The 17,210-nt window shown below is 40.8% G+C and overlaps 1 protein-coding gene across 10 annotated transcripts in view; it reads right to left on the bottom strand.

Moving 5' to 3' along the window:
- Positions 1–17,210, bottom strand: part of SYNE2 (spectrin repeat containing nuclear envelope protein 2) — a 345,486-nt gene that overhangs the window by 117,043 nt on the left and 211,233 nt on the right. For all 10 annotated transcript variants that reach the window (XM_043556321.1, XM_043556324.1, XM_043556329.1 and 7 more), the window contains exons 56-60: positions 15,997–16,179; positions 15,067–15,204; positions 7,779–7,964; positions 3,099–3,221; positions 957–1,139 (exon numbers count right to left, since the gene is read on the bottom strand). In XM_043556321.1, the coding sequence (XP_043412256.1) occupies positions 957–1,139; positions 3,099–3,221; positions 7,779–7,964; positions 15,067–15,204; positions 15,997–16,179 (813 nt within the window). The remainder of the gene's footprint in view (positions 1–956; positions 1,140–3,098; positions 3,222–7,778; positions 7,965–15,066; positions 15,205–15,996; positions 16,180–17,210) is intronic.

Genomic DNA, 17,210 nt, shown 5'->3' with positions numbered 1-17,210 from the left:
GCTTTCTCCCTACAATCAGGTGGTGGTCAGGAAGGAGGGAAAATAACCTTTTCTCCTACCCCAACCTATCTAATCAGGAAAAGCAGGTGGGGGGGGGGGGAGGGTGTGGGATCTGCCAACAGAGTTGAAAAGTCTGTGGGATTTAAGGCTGTTTCAGCAACTTTCTCTTCTTGTGAAAGTGGTTGTTAACTTAGAAATGCAAATCAAAGAAAAATGTAATTTCTATCTAATAATGACTCCTGACTTGAGCCTGGAGATCAGTCAAAACATAAGAATTAACCCTCTGGGGAGATGCTGAAAGATGTCATCATTTAAAAGGAAGAGACCTTGATACGAAGAACGAAAGATACCAGGAGTCTAGAAACACAGATTTTTGTCCTGTTTGTACACAAATGAACCTGGACACGAGTTAACTCGGTGGTCCTTCAGCAAGTGATCTAATAAGCTTCTGACTCCTGTCTCCTTATATATAAAAATAAAGGTGGCAAAGTGCCCCTTCTATCTGTATCCCATGTTTGAATAGAAAATAAGATGATTAATGGGAAAGTGACCAAGAGCATAAAGAGATTATTATGGTGCTGGTTACTGTAAGGGTCTCACAAGGTTTGCAAATACATTGCTCAGGTTTAAACCTTTCTCCACAGCATTTACCCACGTGTGTTTTCAATAACTGCAGGACAGAATTAAACCGATCATAGTTATGCTTTAATGCCTTCAACTAAAGAAGAATAAGAACTGGGGAAATCACCTTAGCCTCATTTAAGCAGTAAGACACTCTCCTTTATCCAATGTCACATCCTGGATAATAATACCAGAAGAGACCAAAAAGAATCAACAGAGGCAGCATCTTGTGGTCACGGGAATCTCACCAACCCAACCATTAAAATTGAAAAGAAAACCAGCTTTTGCTGAACATTTTCAGCCAATAAAGTTGGCTATTATCACACACTGCTCACCTTTAATAACTCATTTTGTTCCTGAGTCACATTTTCCAACAATTTTACATCTTGTAAAAGCTGATTCGTCCGCTGAAACACAGGGAGAGGCTTCATTCCTGTCTGGGGCAACCTCAGTTCTACTTGGTAAGACACTATTTCAGCAATGGTTTTCTTCATGGGACGTATGTTTTCAAGTATGACCTTAATTATATCAGAGAAGCATGGTACGTAAATGAAAAGAAATGGCCACTGCTGAATCTGTTCAAAATTAAAATACTGTATGATTTAGTCTTTAATCTATAGTTTTGATTTTTTTTAAGTTTTTTCTTTTTCTTTTTTTATTTTTTAGAGAGAGAGAGAGAGAGAACAAGCTGGGATGGGGGCAGAGAGAGAGGAAGAGAGAGAATCACAAGCAGGCTCCGCACCGTCAGTGCAGAGCCTGATGCGGGGCTCGAACCCACAGACTGTGGGATCATGACCTGAGTTGAAATCAAGAGTCTGATGCTTAACCAAATGAGCCACCCAGACACCCCTAAATTGTGATTTTTAAAGCATTTCCCTGGGGGGCGCCTGAGTGGCTCAGTCGGTTAAGCGGCCGACTTCGGCTCAGGTCATGATCTCACCATCCGTGAGTTCGAGCCCCGCGTCGGGCTCTGTGCTGACAGCTCAGAGCCTGGAGCCTGTTTCAGATTTTGTGTCTCCCTCTCTCTCTGACCCTCCCCCATTCATGCTCTGTCTCTCTCTGTATCAAAAATAAATAAACGTTAAAAAAAAAAAAAAAAAAAAAAAAAAGGCATTTTCTTGGCTCAGGCTGGAAAGAACTCTTAGATCACTTGTGCCCCGATAGTGAAAGGTCTCTGGAAAGAATGCCTGGGGCGAGAGTAAACCCGCAGCACCAAGTTCTGCGTTTGGACCACCCTTGCCTTCCTTCTCTCCCTCCCTGACTCTCTGAAGAACTGTTGCTTTGCTTTGTGCCACCAGGCAGTGAGCTGTGCAAGGGCAGTTTCTGCCTCTTTCTGCCTCTTACTCACTTTCATAGCAATTGCACATAGCACGGGGCTTCCCACAGCGCAGGTCCTCAAAAGGTGCTTATTGAATTGTCCTGCCAAATTCCCTAAGTCCCAAAAGTACAATTATATTTCGCTTCAATGACATCGGTTCCGTAAAAACCCGGACTTACATAATCTATAAATGCGAAGAGATTATTCCCTTTACGAAGAACTTCCTATCTATCACTTCTTTAACCGTCACAACAACCCTGGGAGGTAGGTATCAGAACCGCCATTTCACAATAAGGAAACTGGGTTCACAGAAGTTAGAAGACCCCGGGGAGGTCAGGCTATAAGAGGTAGGGCTGGGAGTTGAAGCCAGGCCTGTCTGATTCCCAAGCACACGCTGCTGACTGCTAGGCTGAGAGGAAATCCGTGTCTGTGTGCTGTTTAATATGCCCCGGGTCCTATGCTAGAGGCTCTGCATCCACTGTAATCACCCAGTACCCTCGCCACAATACCAATGCGCAGCAGGAGAATTCCAGAAATGTTAACTAATTGCTGAGAAAGTCACACAGCCTGTAAGCAGTGTAGTTGGGTCTAAAACCCAGTTCTCCTGACTTCGAGGCTGAAACCCTTGAACTATTAAACACCGGGATTTGACTTGATGGTAAAACTTCCAAACGTTGAAGTTTTCAGAAGAAATTCAGGAAAAAATAACCACTAGAAAAGTTCTTTTTATACAGATAATACTGTATGATTTAACACACGATATGTGTCATTCATATCTAGTTTTCAACTTTATTTTGCTATTACTCTGGCAGGACTAAGTACTTTTTAGTCAGGTCACATTAGTATATATTTTAAAACATAATAAATAATAGGGGCACCTGGGTTAAGCATCCGACTTCGGCTTGGGTCATGATCTCACGGCTCATGAGTTCAAGCCCCGTGTCAGGCTCTGTGCTGACAACTCAGAACCTGAAGCCTGTTTGGGATTGTATCTCCCTCTTGCTCTGCCCCTCTCCCACTCATGCTCACTATTCTCTTTCTTTCTCTCTCTCTCTCTCAAGAATAAATAAAACTTAAAAAAAATAATAAACATGTTTAAAGCATAAACATAATAAGTATTATGAGAGAATATTTCTAATAACGATCCCTGCATACTTACCTCCCCATGCTTAAGATGTTCTTCAGGCGAAAAATCAAATATTTCTTTGGATAAGAGGATAGCTTTGATTTTTGAAACCTTTTTGTCCATTGATTTTACTTCAGTTTCAATAGCAACCACATCCTAGAATTTCAGGAACAAGAAAACATTCATGTAGTATATATTGTATGTTAATAACCTATAAAACACAATTTATTGCCTCGTATTCTGTTCTCCAATTTAGGCAAAAATGTTTGCCACGTACACCTCTTAAAAATTAACCAAGTGAGAGGCACCTGGCTGTTTCAGCTGGAAGAGCACGCAACTCTTGATCTCAGGGTTGTGAGTTTGAGCCCCACATGGGGTATAGAGATTCCTTAAACAAATAAAAATAAAAAAATAAAAAATAAAAAAAAATAACCAAGTGTATCTTCAACAAATGATGTTGAAGATACTGGACAGCTACATACAAAGAATGAAACTGGACCACTTTCTTTTTTTTTTCTTTTTTTTTTCTTTTAGAAAGAGAGTGAGAACAGCAAGGGAGAGGCAGAAGAGGAGAAGGAGGAGGGGAGAGAATCCTAAGCAGAATCCATGCTGTTCGTGCAGCCAATGTGCGGCTCGATCTCCCAAACCATGAAATGATGATCTGAGCCGAAATCAAGAATCAAGAGTTGGACGCTTAATCGGCTGAGCCACTCAGGCGCCCTGAAACTGAATCACTTTCTTACACCATACACAAAATTAAATTCAAAATACATTAAAGACCTAAATATGAGACCTGAAACCATAAAAGTCCTAGACGAGAACATAGGCAGCAACCACTTTGGCATCAGCCTTTACAATATCTTTCTAGATATGACTCCTAAGGCAAGGGAAACAAAAGCAAAAATAAACTATTGCATCTATGTCAAAATAAAAAGCTTCTGCATAGCAAAAGAAACAATCAACAAAACTAAAAGACAACCTATTGAATGGGAGAAGATACTTGCAAATGACATATCCAATACAAGATTAGTACCCAAAATTACAACTCAACACACACAAAAACCAACAATCCAATTTAAAAATGGGCAGAGGTGGTGCCTGGGTGGCTGAGCTCGTTAAGCAGCAACTCTTGATTTTGGCTCAGGTCCTGATCCCATGGTTCATGAGTTTGAGCTCCCGCTGTCAGCTCTGAACCTGCTTAGGATCCTCTTGCCCCTCCACTCTCTGCCCCTTGTGTGTGTGCATGCACACATGCTCTCACTCTCTTAAAAAATAAATTATTTATTATAAAAAAAACAAAAAAATATTTAAAATAAAATAAAAATGGGCAGAAGATGTGAACAGCCATTTCTCCAAAGAAGGCATCCAGATGGCCAACAGGCACATGAAAAGATGCTCAACATCACTCATCATCAGGGAAATACAAATCAAAACCACAAAGAGATATCACCTCACACCTGTCAGAATGGCTGAAATAAAAAACACAAGACACAACAAGTGTTGGTGAGGCTGTGGAGAGAAAAGAATCCTTGTGCAAACCGGTGGGAATGCAAATTGGTGCAGCCGCTGTGGAAAACCGTAGAGGTTCCTCAAAAAATTAAAAATAGAATTACCATATGATCCTGTAATTCCATTACCAGTAACAAATACAAAAACACGAATTTAAAAGATATAGCACTCCTATATTTATTGGAGCATTATTTACAATAGCCAAATTATGGAAACAACCCAAGTGCCCATGGATAGATGAATGCATAAAGAAGATGTGGTACATATACAATGGAGTATTACTCAACCATTAAAAAGAATGAAGACTTGCCATTTGCAACCACATGGATGGATCACACAATGCCAAGTGAAATCAGCCAGTCAGAGAAAGAAAATACCATATGAACAAGGTATGGTACAAAACAAATGAACAAGGAAAAAGAGACAAACCAAGAAACAGCCTCTTAAGTATAGAGAACAAACTGATGGTTACCAGAGAAAAGATGGGCAGAGGGATAGGTGAAATATGTGATAGAGATTTAGAGTATACACATTGTGATGGACACTGAGGAATGTACAGAACTGTTGAATCACTATATTGTACACCTGAAACTAATATGACACTATATGTTAACTGTATTAGAATTAAAAAAAAAAAGAAAAAAGCCTAACAAAGTGTATGTAGATGTTAACTGCTTTCAATAAAAAAGTCATTCCTTTATTAGCATACCACACTACAAAGCACTGCTTATACCTTGCTGAGTTAAAACTCCTCATAAGGCCAACTTTCAATTTCTTAAACTATGAGAACAAAAGTATTATGCATTTGAATAAATTTTATTAAGTTTATTTTTTTAGTAATCTCTATGGTCAATGTGGGGCTCAAACTCATGACCCCAAAATCAAGAGTTGCACACATTTCTGACTGAGCCAGCCAGGCACCCATGAATCAATTTAAAAAAAAATTTTTTTTTAATGTTTATTTATTTCTGAGACAGAGCATGAGTCGGGGAGGGGCAGAGAGAGAGGGAGACACAGAATCCGAAGCAGGCTCTAGGCTCTGAGCTGTCAGCACAGAGCCCGACGTGGGGCTCGAACTCACAAACCATGGAGATCATGACCTGAGCCGAAGTCGGTCGGTCACTCAACAGGCTAAGCCACCCAGGCGCCCCTTCAATTTTTAATTCTCAATATCTATGAACTCTTTAGATTTATCTTTGGAATGTGTTTAAACACTTGAATACAAGTGGGTCTACAATTTAAAAATTTCTACCACTTCAAGTAAAATGACAAAGTCACCCTTGGAAAACGAACACAAAAGAAGCTAGAAAAATTGACAGGATTTTCTTGCCAATCCCCTAATGAACTATTGTCATGCAGAGTCACCAAATTAACTTTATAACATACTCATATTAATTTAAACAAACAGATCATTTGTCTGGTGGTTATTCTCTCATCAGTGTCAACCTCTAGGACTTGGCCAAGAACCTAGAACAGTGAAAAGGCTGCAGCATGTGTAATAAACCTACATATGGAAGAACACGTGATACAAAACCATAAATGCATGAGTACATGCTACAAACCCTACATATTGAAATCCACTTGCACTGTAAGAAGGCCTTTATTTTTTTTATTATTTTTTTTTAACGTTTATTTATTTTTGGGACAGAGAGAGACAGAGCATGAACGGGGGAGGGGCAGAGAGAGAGGGAGACACAGAATCGGAAACAGGCTCCAGGTTCTGAGCCATCAGCCCAGAGCCCGACGCGGGGCTCGAACTCATGGACCGCGAGATCGTGACCTGGCTGAAGTCGGACGCTTAACCGACTGCGCCACCCAGGCGCCCCTGTAAGAAGGCCTTTAGACCTTTACTTAAAGAGAGCTAAATGCAGACACACTGTAACAACCAAAAGGTACAGCTCATAATGAAAGGGATAGGAAACTACACGGGAATAGACTGAGGGTTTCAGGGGCACCTCAGTGGTTCAGTTGGTCCAACTCTTGATTTCAGCTCAGGTCACGATCTCATGGTTTATGAGCTCGAGCCCCGGCGATGGGCTCTGCGTTCATAGCCAGGAGCCTGTTAGGGATTGTCTGTCTCCCTCTCTCTCTGCCCCTCCCCTGCTTGGGTGCACGCACGTACATGCACTCTCTCGCTCTCTCTCAAAAATAAATAGAACTTAAAAAGTAAAAACGAAATAGACTGAGGGTTTCAAATTAAAACAGTCTGGAGCCATTTAATATCAGATAAGCGTAACTTTACAAGCGAATGAAGTAATGAATACAGCAACTTCCTAGTGATATCTTCAAGTTACAAAGAAAAGTTAAATTATATTGAAATTATTTTTTGCATCTTATATTGAAAAGGGTATAAGAAAATAAACCCTATCTCTTAGGGTAATTTCTATCAAAAGTTATAGAAGCATTTAAAAACCTTGGAATAAGCTTCAATAACCAAGAATGTTTAGCAATCATTATCCTGAAGTTACATAAGTGTGGCATAGGCAATGTAACAGAAACAAAAAGTAAATAATTAATTGTACCTGCCTTTGCTATATGACTTGATCCTTAAATAAATGCCTCACACGTTTCAAGCTGAAATAAATAAAATTATTTCAAAATCTGGTGGCTGCCATACAGCAGCCCCTCAGCAAATATTTGCTATTAGTCAATGAAGACTTGGGAGATTATCTGTTCAAGTCCCACTTTGCTAATTTGTGTGTTTATATCAACAATTATCGTCTCTCTGACAAAGAGAAAACAGTGAGCTTACTTGATGAGGATTCTTTCCTTTAAATAGACCACTTCTGGACCAAAAATGGGGATATGCACTACACAATAAAAGTTGCAAATTAAAGTAAAATTGGGGCCCCTGGGTGGCTCAGTCAGTTAAGCATCCAACTCTTGGTTTTGGCTCAGGTCCTGATCTCACTGTTGGTGAATTCAAGCCCTAAGTCAGGTTCTGTGCTGACAGCGTGGAGCCTGCTTGGGATTCTCTGTCTCCCTCTTTCTCTGCCCCTGCCCCACTCACACTCTCTCTCTCAAAATAAATAAACTTAAAAAAATTAAAGTAAAATACAATTCAAGAAATAAGAGCATAAGTGAAATATGTACCAGATCAGTATGTCTTCATATAGTTAAGAGTTGATTAGTGGTATAACTCTAATTTGCTAAATGAAATATAAATTAAAAATAAGAAATAACATCTTTGTAGTGTCCACTTACATCAGCCATCCGTTGAATCTGTGGAAGGCTCTCCATGATTTTTTGTTGTAAAGCTGCCACTTGACGACTTAACTCTTGTACAGATTGTGCTAAATCATCAGTTTCAAAAATTATTGACAAGTCTTCTAGATCCGTGAACACTGAATGTAAAAGATTGTGTTTCTGTTCTGAATCTTCCAAAGCCATCTACACAATGGAAAACAAGGAAAAAAGAGAGAGAACATCAAGATACTAAAAGAGGTTGATTAATATCGAAATTGGAGAAAATTTTCTAACTGTATATAGTGTGGCGTATTAACTAGACTTACTGTGGTGATCATTTTGCAATACATGCAAATATCAAATCATTTCACTGCACACCTGAAACTCTTATAATGTGTGTCAATTGCACTTTAGTAAGAAAATTTTAAATCCGAGAATTTTAAAACTGTCTCAGCATTTCAAACTCCTATTCATTTCATTTCATAATAAGACACTGGGGGTGGTTCAGTCAGTTAAGCATCGGACTCTTGATTTGGGCTCAGGTCATGATCTCAAGGTTGTGAGATCAGGCTCCACACTGGGCATGGAGCCTGCTTGAGATTTTCTCTCTCTCTCTCTCTCTCTCTCTCTGTCTCTCTTGTCTCTCTCTCTGCCCCACACCTCTCTCTCTCCCTCTGCCCTTCTCCTGCTCACACTCTTGCTCTCAAAAAAACCCCACTTTAATCATAATAAAATACTAAACACTATATTGTAAACAGCATTGGATGACTTTGGAGTGTCTACCCCATTTTGGTGGGCTCCTAGCAGCTATTATATACCATGCAACCCTGCTCCTCCAGCCATCAGTAAAAGAACCAGGAACACCTGACCTGCGGTCCATCCCTCTGTCATCTGAAATCCGGGCCAAGAAAGCCATTCAGGCTCTCTCTAATTGGCTGGACTTGTAACTTTGGGAATGTGAATTCGAGAGAAAGAGGTACACGAAGTGAGGATTGGGAATGAAGAGGCAATCCTGTGGCTTGTCAGTCCTGGTGCCGATGTCCTCGCGTGGCCTTACCACATGATGCCACCGACTTCCATGAGGCATCCCTACGGTTTGAGTTGACCTGAATAACCTGACACCAAAGGGACTCTATCTGATAAAACCAAATGAAAGAGAAAAACATCCATTTTTACAGTTTCGTAGACATTCCTCCTTATAATTTTTTTCTTTCTTCTTTTAACAATGATAATGTATTAACTAACTTTCAAACTTAAGATTTCAAGATATCTCAGCCACCAACTGGAAATGTTTAACCTAGCGTAGTCTTCAGGTGATTCCATAAAACATAATATGGTATGAGAAAGAACATTTACTTAATTCAATTAGAATTCTGGTCTCTAAAATTTTTTAGGTTATTCAGAATTTTATGTTGTCCTTATTTGAAATCCTAGAAGGAGAAAACTTTATGGAAAACAAAATTTAAAACCAATGCTCTTTGTTTTTTTTTTAACCAATAATACCATTTTACAATAGCATCAAAAATATAAAATACTTAGGGATAAATTCAACAATTTACATGTAAGACCTATACACTAAAGATTATGAAACACCACTGAGAGAAATTAAAAAGGACCAAAATAAAGAGATCTGTCGTGTTGCTGGATTGGAACAGTCAATACGGTTAAGATGTCAATTCTCGCCAAACTGATCTACAGATTTAACGCAATCCACTCAAAATTCCAACAGTCCTCTGTATATTGACAAGCTGATGCCAAAACTTACGCTGAATTGCAAAAGACCCAGATTAGTCAAAAGAAATTTGAAAAAGAACTAGTTGTAGAAATTATGCTACCTGATTTCAAGACTTACTATACGGCTACAGTAATCCAGACTGGGTCACATCAGTGAAAGAACAGACACATAGATCAGCAGAAAGAAACAGAGAGTCTAGAAATAGACCCACATCTACAACATGGCAACTGATTTTAAATAAGGCACCAAAGTAATTCATTGGTGAGTCTTTTCACCAAATGGTGTGGGAACACTCAGATATCCCCACAGAAAAAAGTGAACCTTCATACAACGTACAAAAACAAACTTGAAATGGATTGAGGACCTAAAAGTAAGAATTAAAACTATACAGGGGCGCCTGGGTGGCTCAGTCGGTTAAGCCACCGACTTCAGCTCAGGCCACAATCTCACGATTTGTGAGTTCGAGCCCCACGTTGGGCTCTGCGTTGACAACTCAGAGCCTGAAGCCTGCTTCCGATTCTGTGTCTCCCTCTCTCTCTCTGCCTGCTCCCTGCTCACACTCTGTCTCTCTCTCAAAAATAAATAAACACTAAAAAAATAAAAATAGAAAAGAATTAAAACTATACAATTTCTAGAAGAAAAGACAGGAGACCATTGTAGCCCTGGGTTAGGTAAAGATTTCTTACATACAACACAAAAGGATAACCCATGAAAGAAAAATATTAAAAATTGGATTCCATCAAACTACCAACATTTGCTCTCTGAAAGACAATATTGGGAGAATGAAAAGCCACAGACGGAGAGAATATGTGTAAATCATATATGTGTTAAAGGACTGCTTTTAGAACATTTTATAAATAATACTTACAATTCAATAATAGAAAGACAACCCAATTAAAAACTTCAATAGACATTTCACAAAGGAAGCAAATGACAAACACATAAGTAAATGTTCAAATAAATAAATTATTAGTCATAAAGAAAGGCTATTTATTTATTTATTTATTTATTTAACGTTTATTTATTTTTGAGACAGAGAGAGATAGAGCATGAACAGGGGAGGGTCAGAGAGAGAGGGAGACACAGAATCCGAAACAGGCTCCAGGCTCTGAGCTGTCAGCACAGAGCCCGACGCGGCGCTCGAACTCAAGGACCGTGAGATCATGACCTGAGCCGAAGTTGGACGCTTAACCGACTGAGCCACGCAGGCGCCCCAAGAAAGGCCATTTAAACCACAATAAGATACCACTACATGTCACTGGAATGGCTAAAATTTACAAGATGATATCGAGTGCAGGTGAGAATATGGAGCCATTAGAACTCATATGGCCAGTTGGACTGAAAAATGGGCGTTTAGCCATTTTGGAAAACAATGTGACCATTTCTTATCCATTTAAAGACCTACCATAAAGGCCAACAATCATACTCCTAGTCATCTACCAAATGAAATGAAATGAAATGAAGACATACATCCACACAAAGATTTGTATATGACCATTCACAGCTCTGCTTACAGTAGCCTGTAAGACCCCCTGATCCCCACCTCTTGATACTCAGGCCCTTATAATCAACTCCTTTGAAATGTAGGTTGGGCTTACTAATTTACTTGCTGATTTACTACTGGCTCTACTGATTCCTTACTGAGATGTCACTTCCAAGATTAGGTTATAAAAAGACTGTTTCTGTCTTGGGGGCTCTCTTTTTTAGATCGTTCATGGTGAGGAAAGTCAGCTACCAGGCCATGAGGCAGTTTTGTGGGGGAGGGCCACAGGTCTGTATATAGAAATAGATTTTCTGAGGCCTGCCAATAGCCAAGTGAATGACCTTGGAAGTGCATCCTGTCTTCTCCCTCACCCACAGCGAGGCGTGACTGCATTCTTACAAGAGACCTTGAGCCAGAGGCACTCAGCTAAGTCGCGCCTGAATTCCTGACCCACAGAAACTGAGATAATAAATGTCTGTTGTTTTAAGCTGCTAACCTAGCATAGTCCAAAACTTGAAATAAGCCAATGTCCATTAACTGGTGAAGGGATAAATATGTTGCATATTTCCACAAATGGAACACTACTCAACAATCAAAAGAATGATCTATAAACATTAACAATCTGGATGAATCTTGAAAACATTACGCCAAGTAAGTCAGGTAAAAAAGGCTGTATACTATACGATTCTCTTTACAGGACATTGTGGAAAGAGGCAGAGGAAACTCTGAGGTGATGGAGATGTGCTTTATATTGACGGTGGTGGTGGTTGTTACACAATTGTATCCCTTTATCAAAACTCATCAGTTGCACACTTAAAATAGACGTATCTGGGGGCACCTGGCTGGCTCAGTTGGTAGAGCATGCAACTCTTTGTCATGTCATGTCATGTCATGTCATGTCATGTCATGTCAAATGTAATCTTATTCTATTCTATTTTAGAGAGAGAGAGAGAGCACATATAAGCAGGGCAGAGGGGCAAAGGGAGAGAGAATTCTTAAGCAGGCTCCACATTCAATTCAAAGGCCAAGGTAGGGCTTGATCCCATGCCCCTGGGATCATAACCTGAGCCACCAAGGCGCCCCAGTAGAGCATGCAACTCTTGACTGTGGGGTCATGAGTTCAAGCCCCACGTTGGGCGTAGAGCTTATTAAAAAACACATAGGGGCGCCTAGGTGGCTCAGTTGGTTAAGCATCCAACCCTTGATTTCAGCTCAGGTCATGATCTTATGGGTTCATGAGTTCAAGCCCTGCATCAGGCTCTGTGCAGACACTGCAGAGCCTGCTTGGGACTTTCTCTTTCCCTCTCTCTACTGCTCCCCTGCGCTTTCTCTCAAAAATAAAATAAACAGTAAAAAAATATATATATATATGCATATATTATATGTGTATTTTACTATATGTAAATTATACCTCAATGAAATTGAGTAAAAAAACAATTTGTCTATTTTTACAAAGAAAATTTATGTGTTTTTTTTCAACGTTTTTTATTTATTTTTGGGACAGAGAGAGACAGAGCATGAACGGGGGAGGGGCAGGGAGAGAGGGAGACACAGAATCGGAAACAGGCTCCAGGCTCCGAGCCATCAGCCCAGAGCCTGACGCGGGGCTCGAACTCCCGGACCGCGAGATCGTGACCTGGCTGAAGTCGGACGCTTAACCGACTGCGCCACCCAGGCGCCCCGAAAATTTGTTTCAATAATTCTTAACTACAACAGCAGTATTTCTGGAATCATCTTTGGGTTACAAAAAGATTTTAACAAATACAATCCAGGTAGAAGCTTAGTTGGGAGTTTTGATACTTCTTCAAGAGACATTTTTAAATATCAATGCCTGGTAATGCTAAAGAAGCAGAAAAGGGTATCTTAAAAGTAGAACAACTATTTTCAAAATAGGGACAAAATGGCATATTCACATATGACTAGTTGTTTGAGACTTACTTCCCATTGGAGGATTTATGAGGATACCTTCTACAGTAAATCAGCCTTCTCTTGTGCCTACTTCCTCTAGCTCAGAAAGTAGAGTTAGACTAAGTTCTAGTTCATACACTAAGGCCAGCAAATTAGAATGTCCTCATGACTGAGATTCTTTCACACGTCACATTTGGGTCAGTAGAAGACAGCAAAATTAGAGATGCTTTTGCCTGAACTCACTCTTGTAAATTTGTTTTAAACTCATAACAAGCATTTGAGGAAAAGAGTATCATTCCTCTCTTCTGTCTTTGCAAACTCTTGCAACTGGTAGAAAATACAGGCAATTTAAAATAAAAGACGACAGGGGCACCTGGGTGGCTCAGTTAAGCATCCAGCTTTGGCTCAGGTCATGATCTCGTGGTCCGTGGGTTTGAGCCCCGCATCGGGCTCTGTGCTGACAGCTCAGAGCCTGGAGCCTGCTTTGGATTCTGTGTCTCCCTCTCTCTCTGCCCCTTCCCTGCTCACATTCTCTCTCTCAAAAATGAATAAACATTAAAAAAAATTTTTTTAAATAAAAGAGGACAGGGGTGCCCGGGTGGCTCAGTTGGTTAAGCGTCCAACTCTTGATCTCAGCTCAGGTCATGATCTCATGGTTTGTGAGATGGAGCCCCACACTGGGCTCTACGTTGACAGTGTAGAGTATGCTTGGGATTCTCTCTCCCTCTCCTCTGCCTCTCTCTCAAAATAAATAAATAAATAAAACATTTTATAAGCAAAGAAATTTCATTAATAAAATAAAATAAAGGACAGGCTATAGGGATGTGGAAAGCCAACCCGAGAGCTGGGGGCAGAAATCACAGGCAAGGGGAAGAAAAGAAACAAATGGGTGAAAGGCAGCATCGTTACAACTGTTACCATGGGGGGAAATGTGCCAACAAATCTCAAACATCTGGGAGGTATAAAGTAAGCTGTCTACTTGGGAATACACTGTGCTATTCTAAAGATATAAAGGAGCTGGATCAACGTTGAGGTCTGATTACTCGAAGAACTGTTGTAGAATAAACCTTTTCCTAAGAGATTCCTTCTTGTGGTTTAAATAATATGAGAGAAGAAAATATGCCTTCACAATAAAACTTAAGCCCATACTTGGCATCTGGAAGATCTCTTGCAGTCATGGCCCTGGGTAGGAAAATACTCTCATTTGTTTTGTCTTTGTAAGCTAGCATGGAGACATCAGGCACCAAAATGGACAGGGCATTTGGCAACATGGCATGCTTGAACTAGAAGGAAGTACGGGCTCGTTTTGTAATGCTGTGCAACTAATTACCACAAACTTCGCAGCTTAAAATAAAACAAATTGATTATCTCATAGTTTTCATGGCTCCAGAGTACAGGCATAGCTTAGGAAGGTCCTTGGCTATTACAAGGCCATCACAAGCCTACTATTAAGGTGCCATCTGGAGCACAGTTTCTCTTCCAAGTTCATTTAGGTTGTTGGGAGAATTCAGCCAGTTTTCCTGCTGGCTGTTGGCTGGGGGGGTCACGCTCTGCTTCTAAAGGCTGCCCAAGGGTCCTAGCCCCACGGGCCTCTCCTAATATCCCAGCTCACTTCATCAAGCCAGCTGGAGAATCTCTCTAGTCTGCTATTAGGGAGTCTTATAATCTATAAACGTGATTAATCATGTATTCATGGGATTGACTATCCCATTACCTTAGCCATATACTATAACCTAGTTAATAGAGTGGCTATCTCATCACATACTCTCATATTCCTGCCCACACTCAAGGAGAGGGGGTTATATAGGTTGTGTACACCAGGGGCAGGAATATTGGGAGCCTTCTTAGAATTCTATTGACCAAAACCATCCCTATTCACTGTAACACCCTCACTTCACAGATGGGGGGAAACCGAGGCCCATGGAGGAAAACAATAAATTATCCGAAAAGTCATATAGGAGTTATCAGGACACAAAGAACTAGACCCTGGCCTCCAAAATCCCTGTCTAGAGCCTGCCACTGCCACTGCAGTTGCCACTGCCAACCTTCCTTCTGCCATTTGGCATGACTGAAGATAAGGTTGTTCTTCAGGAGAACAGGGGGGCAGCACCACGAAGGGGAGCTATACCACCAGTCATTGTGTAGCTTCCATACGCAGGAAGAAATGAGAGAACACTTACCTGAAGGGTGCTAGCGTGCTGACTCAGCATCTTTGAAGAGTCATAGTCAGCAGGATTAGCCAGCAAACGGCTGGTATTTTCTGTCCAAGCCTCAGTACTCTTCAAAAGGTCATGATATGCCTCCATCTTAAGTATGGCCTGTGAAAGAAAGGCACGAGCAAATAGTCTGACTCCTTCCACTTGAGTCAAGTGATTCTTCAATGGAGAATTTGTTACCGTAAGTCAGGCCCTGCAGGGTTCCACTCCCTGTGGCTGGGGCAACTCGCCCACCCCCTCCAGGTTTTCACATTTCTAACTTTTAAGACTAACCCCGACCATAGGTAGAAAGGATTTATGAAGTTGTACCCTAATGCTATGGGTCTCAGGAACAGTTCCCAGTTAGCCTTGCAACTAGTCTGGTTCCCATTTTATGCTTCATTCTGAAAACTGGATTCGTATTTTGTCTTCCCATACAGGGCCTTGTCTTAGTATATCCCAGTTCCTCTGGGACTAGGCTCCTGCCTTGTTCTTGCTAAATTACATGTACAACTCACCCACCATGACCCCTATTTGGAAGGGAGGGAGAAAGTGTCTTGTTCCTGAATGACATTCTTTCTTGTTGCTGGCTCCCTGCAGGGACTCTTGAGATTGTTTGTTGGAAATGCCCATTGCTATTGGGAAACCCAATGCTCTCCTGGACTCCTGCTTCGGTCCGACTTTGGGACACCTGCGGTCCGACTTTGGGACTGCTTGCCCAGTCAGACTTCCTGCTGATGACAGCAGTTAAATCTGTCCTCCCAGCGCCCACCTGACCCTATCATCTGGCTCTAGCTTCAGAACCCGAAACTGGCAATTCAAGGGAAAATGGCTGCCTCAGAGTATATATTTTAGTTTTGTTTTAAAGCCCTTTCAATACAAGCTAAGCGTAGTTATCACGTGTTACTGTCATACCTTATTTAACTGTGAGGTTCTAGATTCTGCTCTCTGCGATACTTGCTGATACTGCTGGAAAGGAATCATCAAGTTATCCATCCATTCTTGAGCCTGTCCTGGATCCTGTTCAACAATGTCCTGCACTTCAGAATCCAGCTCATTTAGCTTGGAATGCCAGAGATCTAGCTCGTCCCACATTTTCTGGAGAAGGAAATCATGAGTCACTTTGAATGCAGAGGTCCTGGCTCATTGTGTTAATTCCTAGTCTTTGCACTGTATTTGCACCTGTAAGTGCTACCAAAACAACATCACAGGCACACTTATTCACTTATGCCCCCAAACCACTTGTGACCTAAATTGAAAAATACCATTTCTGAGGTCTCTTAGTCTACCTATATTTGTTTCACAAACAGAATTGGCTGTAAGGGAACAGAAAGACCTAGACATTTCCAGACACAAATGACACCGAACAAGGTCAATATAACCTTAGTCTTTCAAGAGTGATGAGGTAACATTATGTTTAAAAGAGGCTTCAGTAATCACACACACAGACACACACACACACACACACACACACACACACACACGCATCCTCATGTGCGCCTGTGTGTGTGTATTTAATCTAGAAGACAATTTTTTAAAATTTTATTTTAGAGAGAGTGAGTGTGTGCGATTGGGGGAGGGGAGCACAGGGAGAGAGAGAGAGAGAGAGAGAGAGAGAGAGAGAATCTCAAGCAGGCTCCACACTCAGTGCAGAGCCCGACATGGGGCTCAATCCCACTTCCCTGGGATCATGACCTGAATGGAAATCAGAGTTGGACGCTCAACTGACTGAGTCATACAGGTCCCCCAAGAAGACGATTTTTACTAAGTGTAAAAACAAAGCTAACAGAAAATATCTGTTTTGGTTTAGGATTAATGCAGTGGCAGAAAATTCTAGCAAATAGATTGGATTCAAGCCTGACCTTGTATTGTCAATGGAATTCTCAAAGGTAAAATATTTAATTTGTACTTAATATTTGCTTAAGAACCCAACTTTTAGAAATGGGAAAAGTAGACTGGTTAACTTAGCTTCCTCTACTTATTAAGGGTCAAGATTTTGTCCAAAGGTGAGCCATATTTTGACCTATTTTTAAAAGTCTCCATTCATATTAGAATAATTCCTTAAAACATAGATTAGAATAAGAATGCTCTTCCACATGCAGGAGTTTACTCGGGGAATTAAGTGGTAG

Source organism: Prionailurus bengalensis, chromosome B3 (assembly GCF_016509475.1).
Source record: "Prionailurus bengalensis isolate Pbe53 chromosome B3, Fcat_Pben_1.1_paternal_pri, whole genome shotgun sequence".
Lineage (NCBI taxonomy): Eukaryota > Metazoa > Chordata > Mammalia > Carnivora > Felidae > Prionailurus > Prionailurus bengalensis.
Note: the sequence above shows the minus strand (reverse complement) of the source record. Positions and strands in the feature narration are given on the sequence as shown.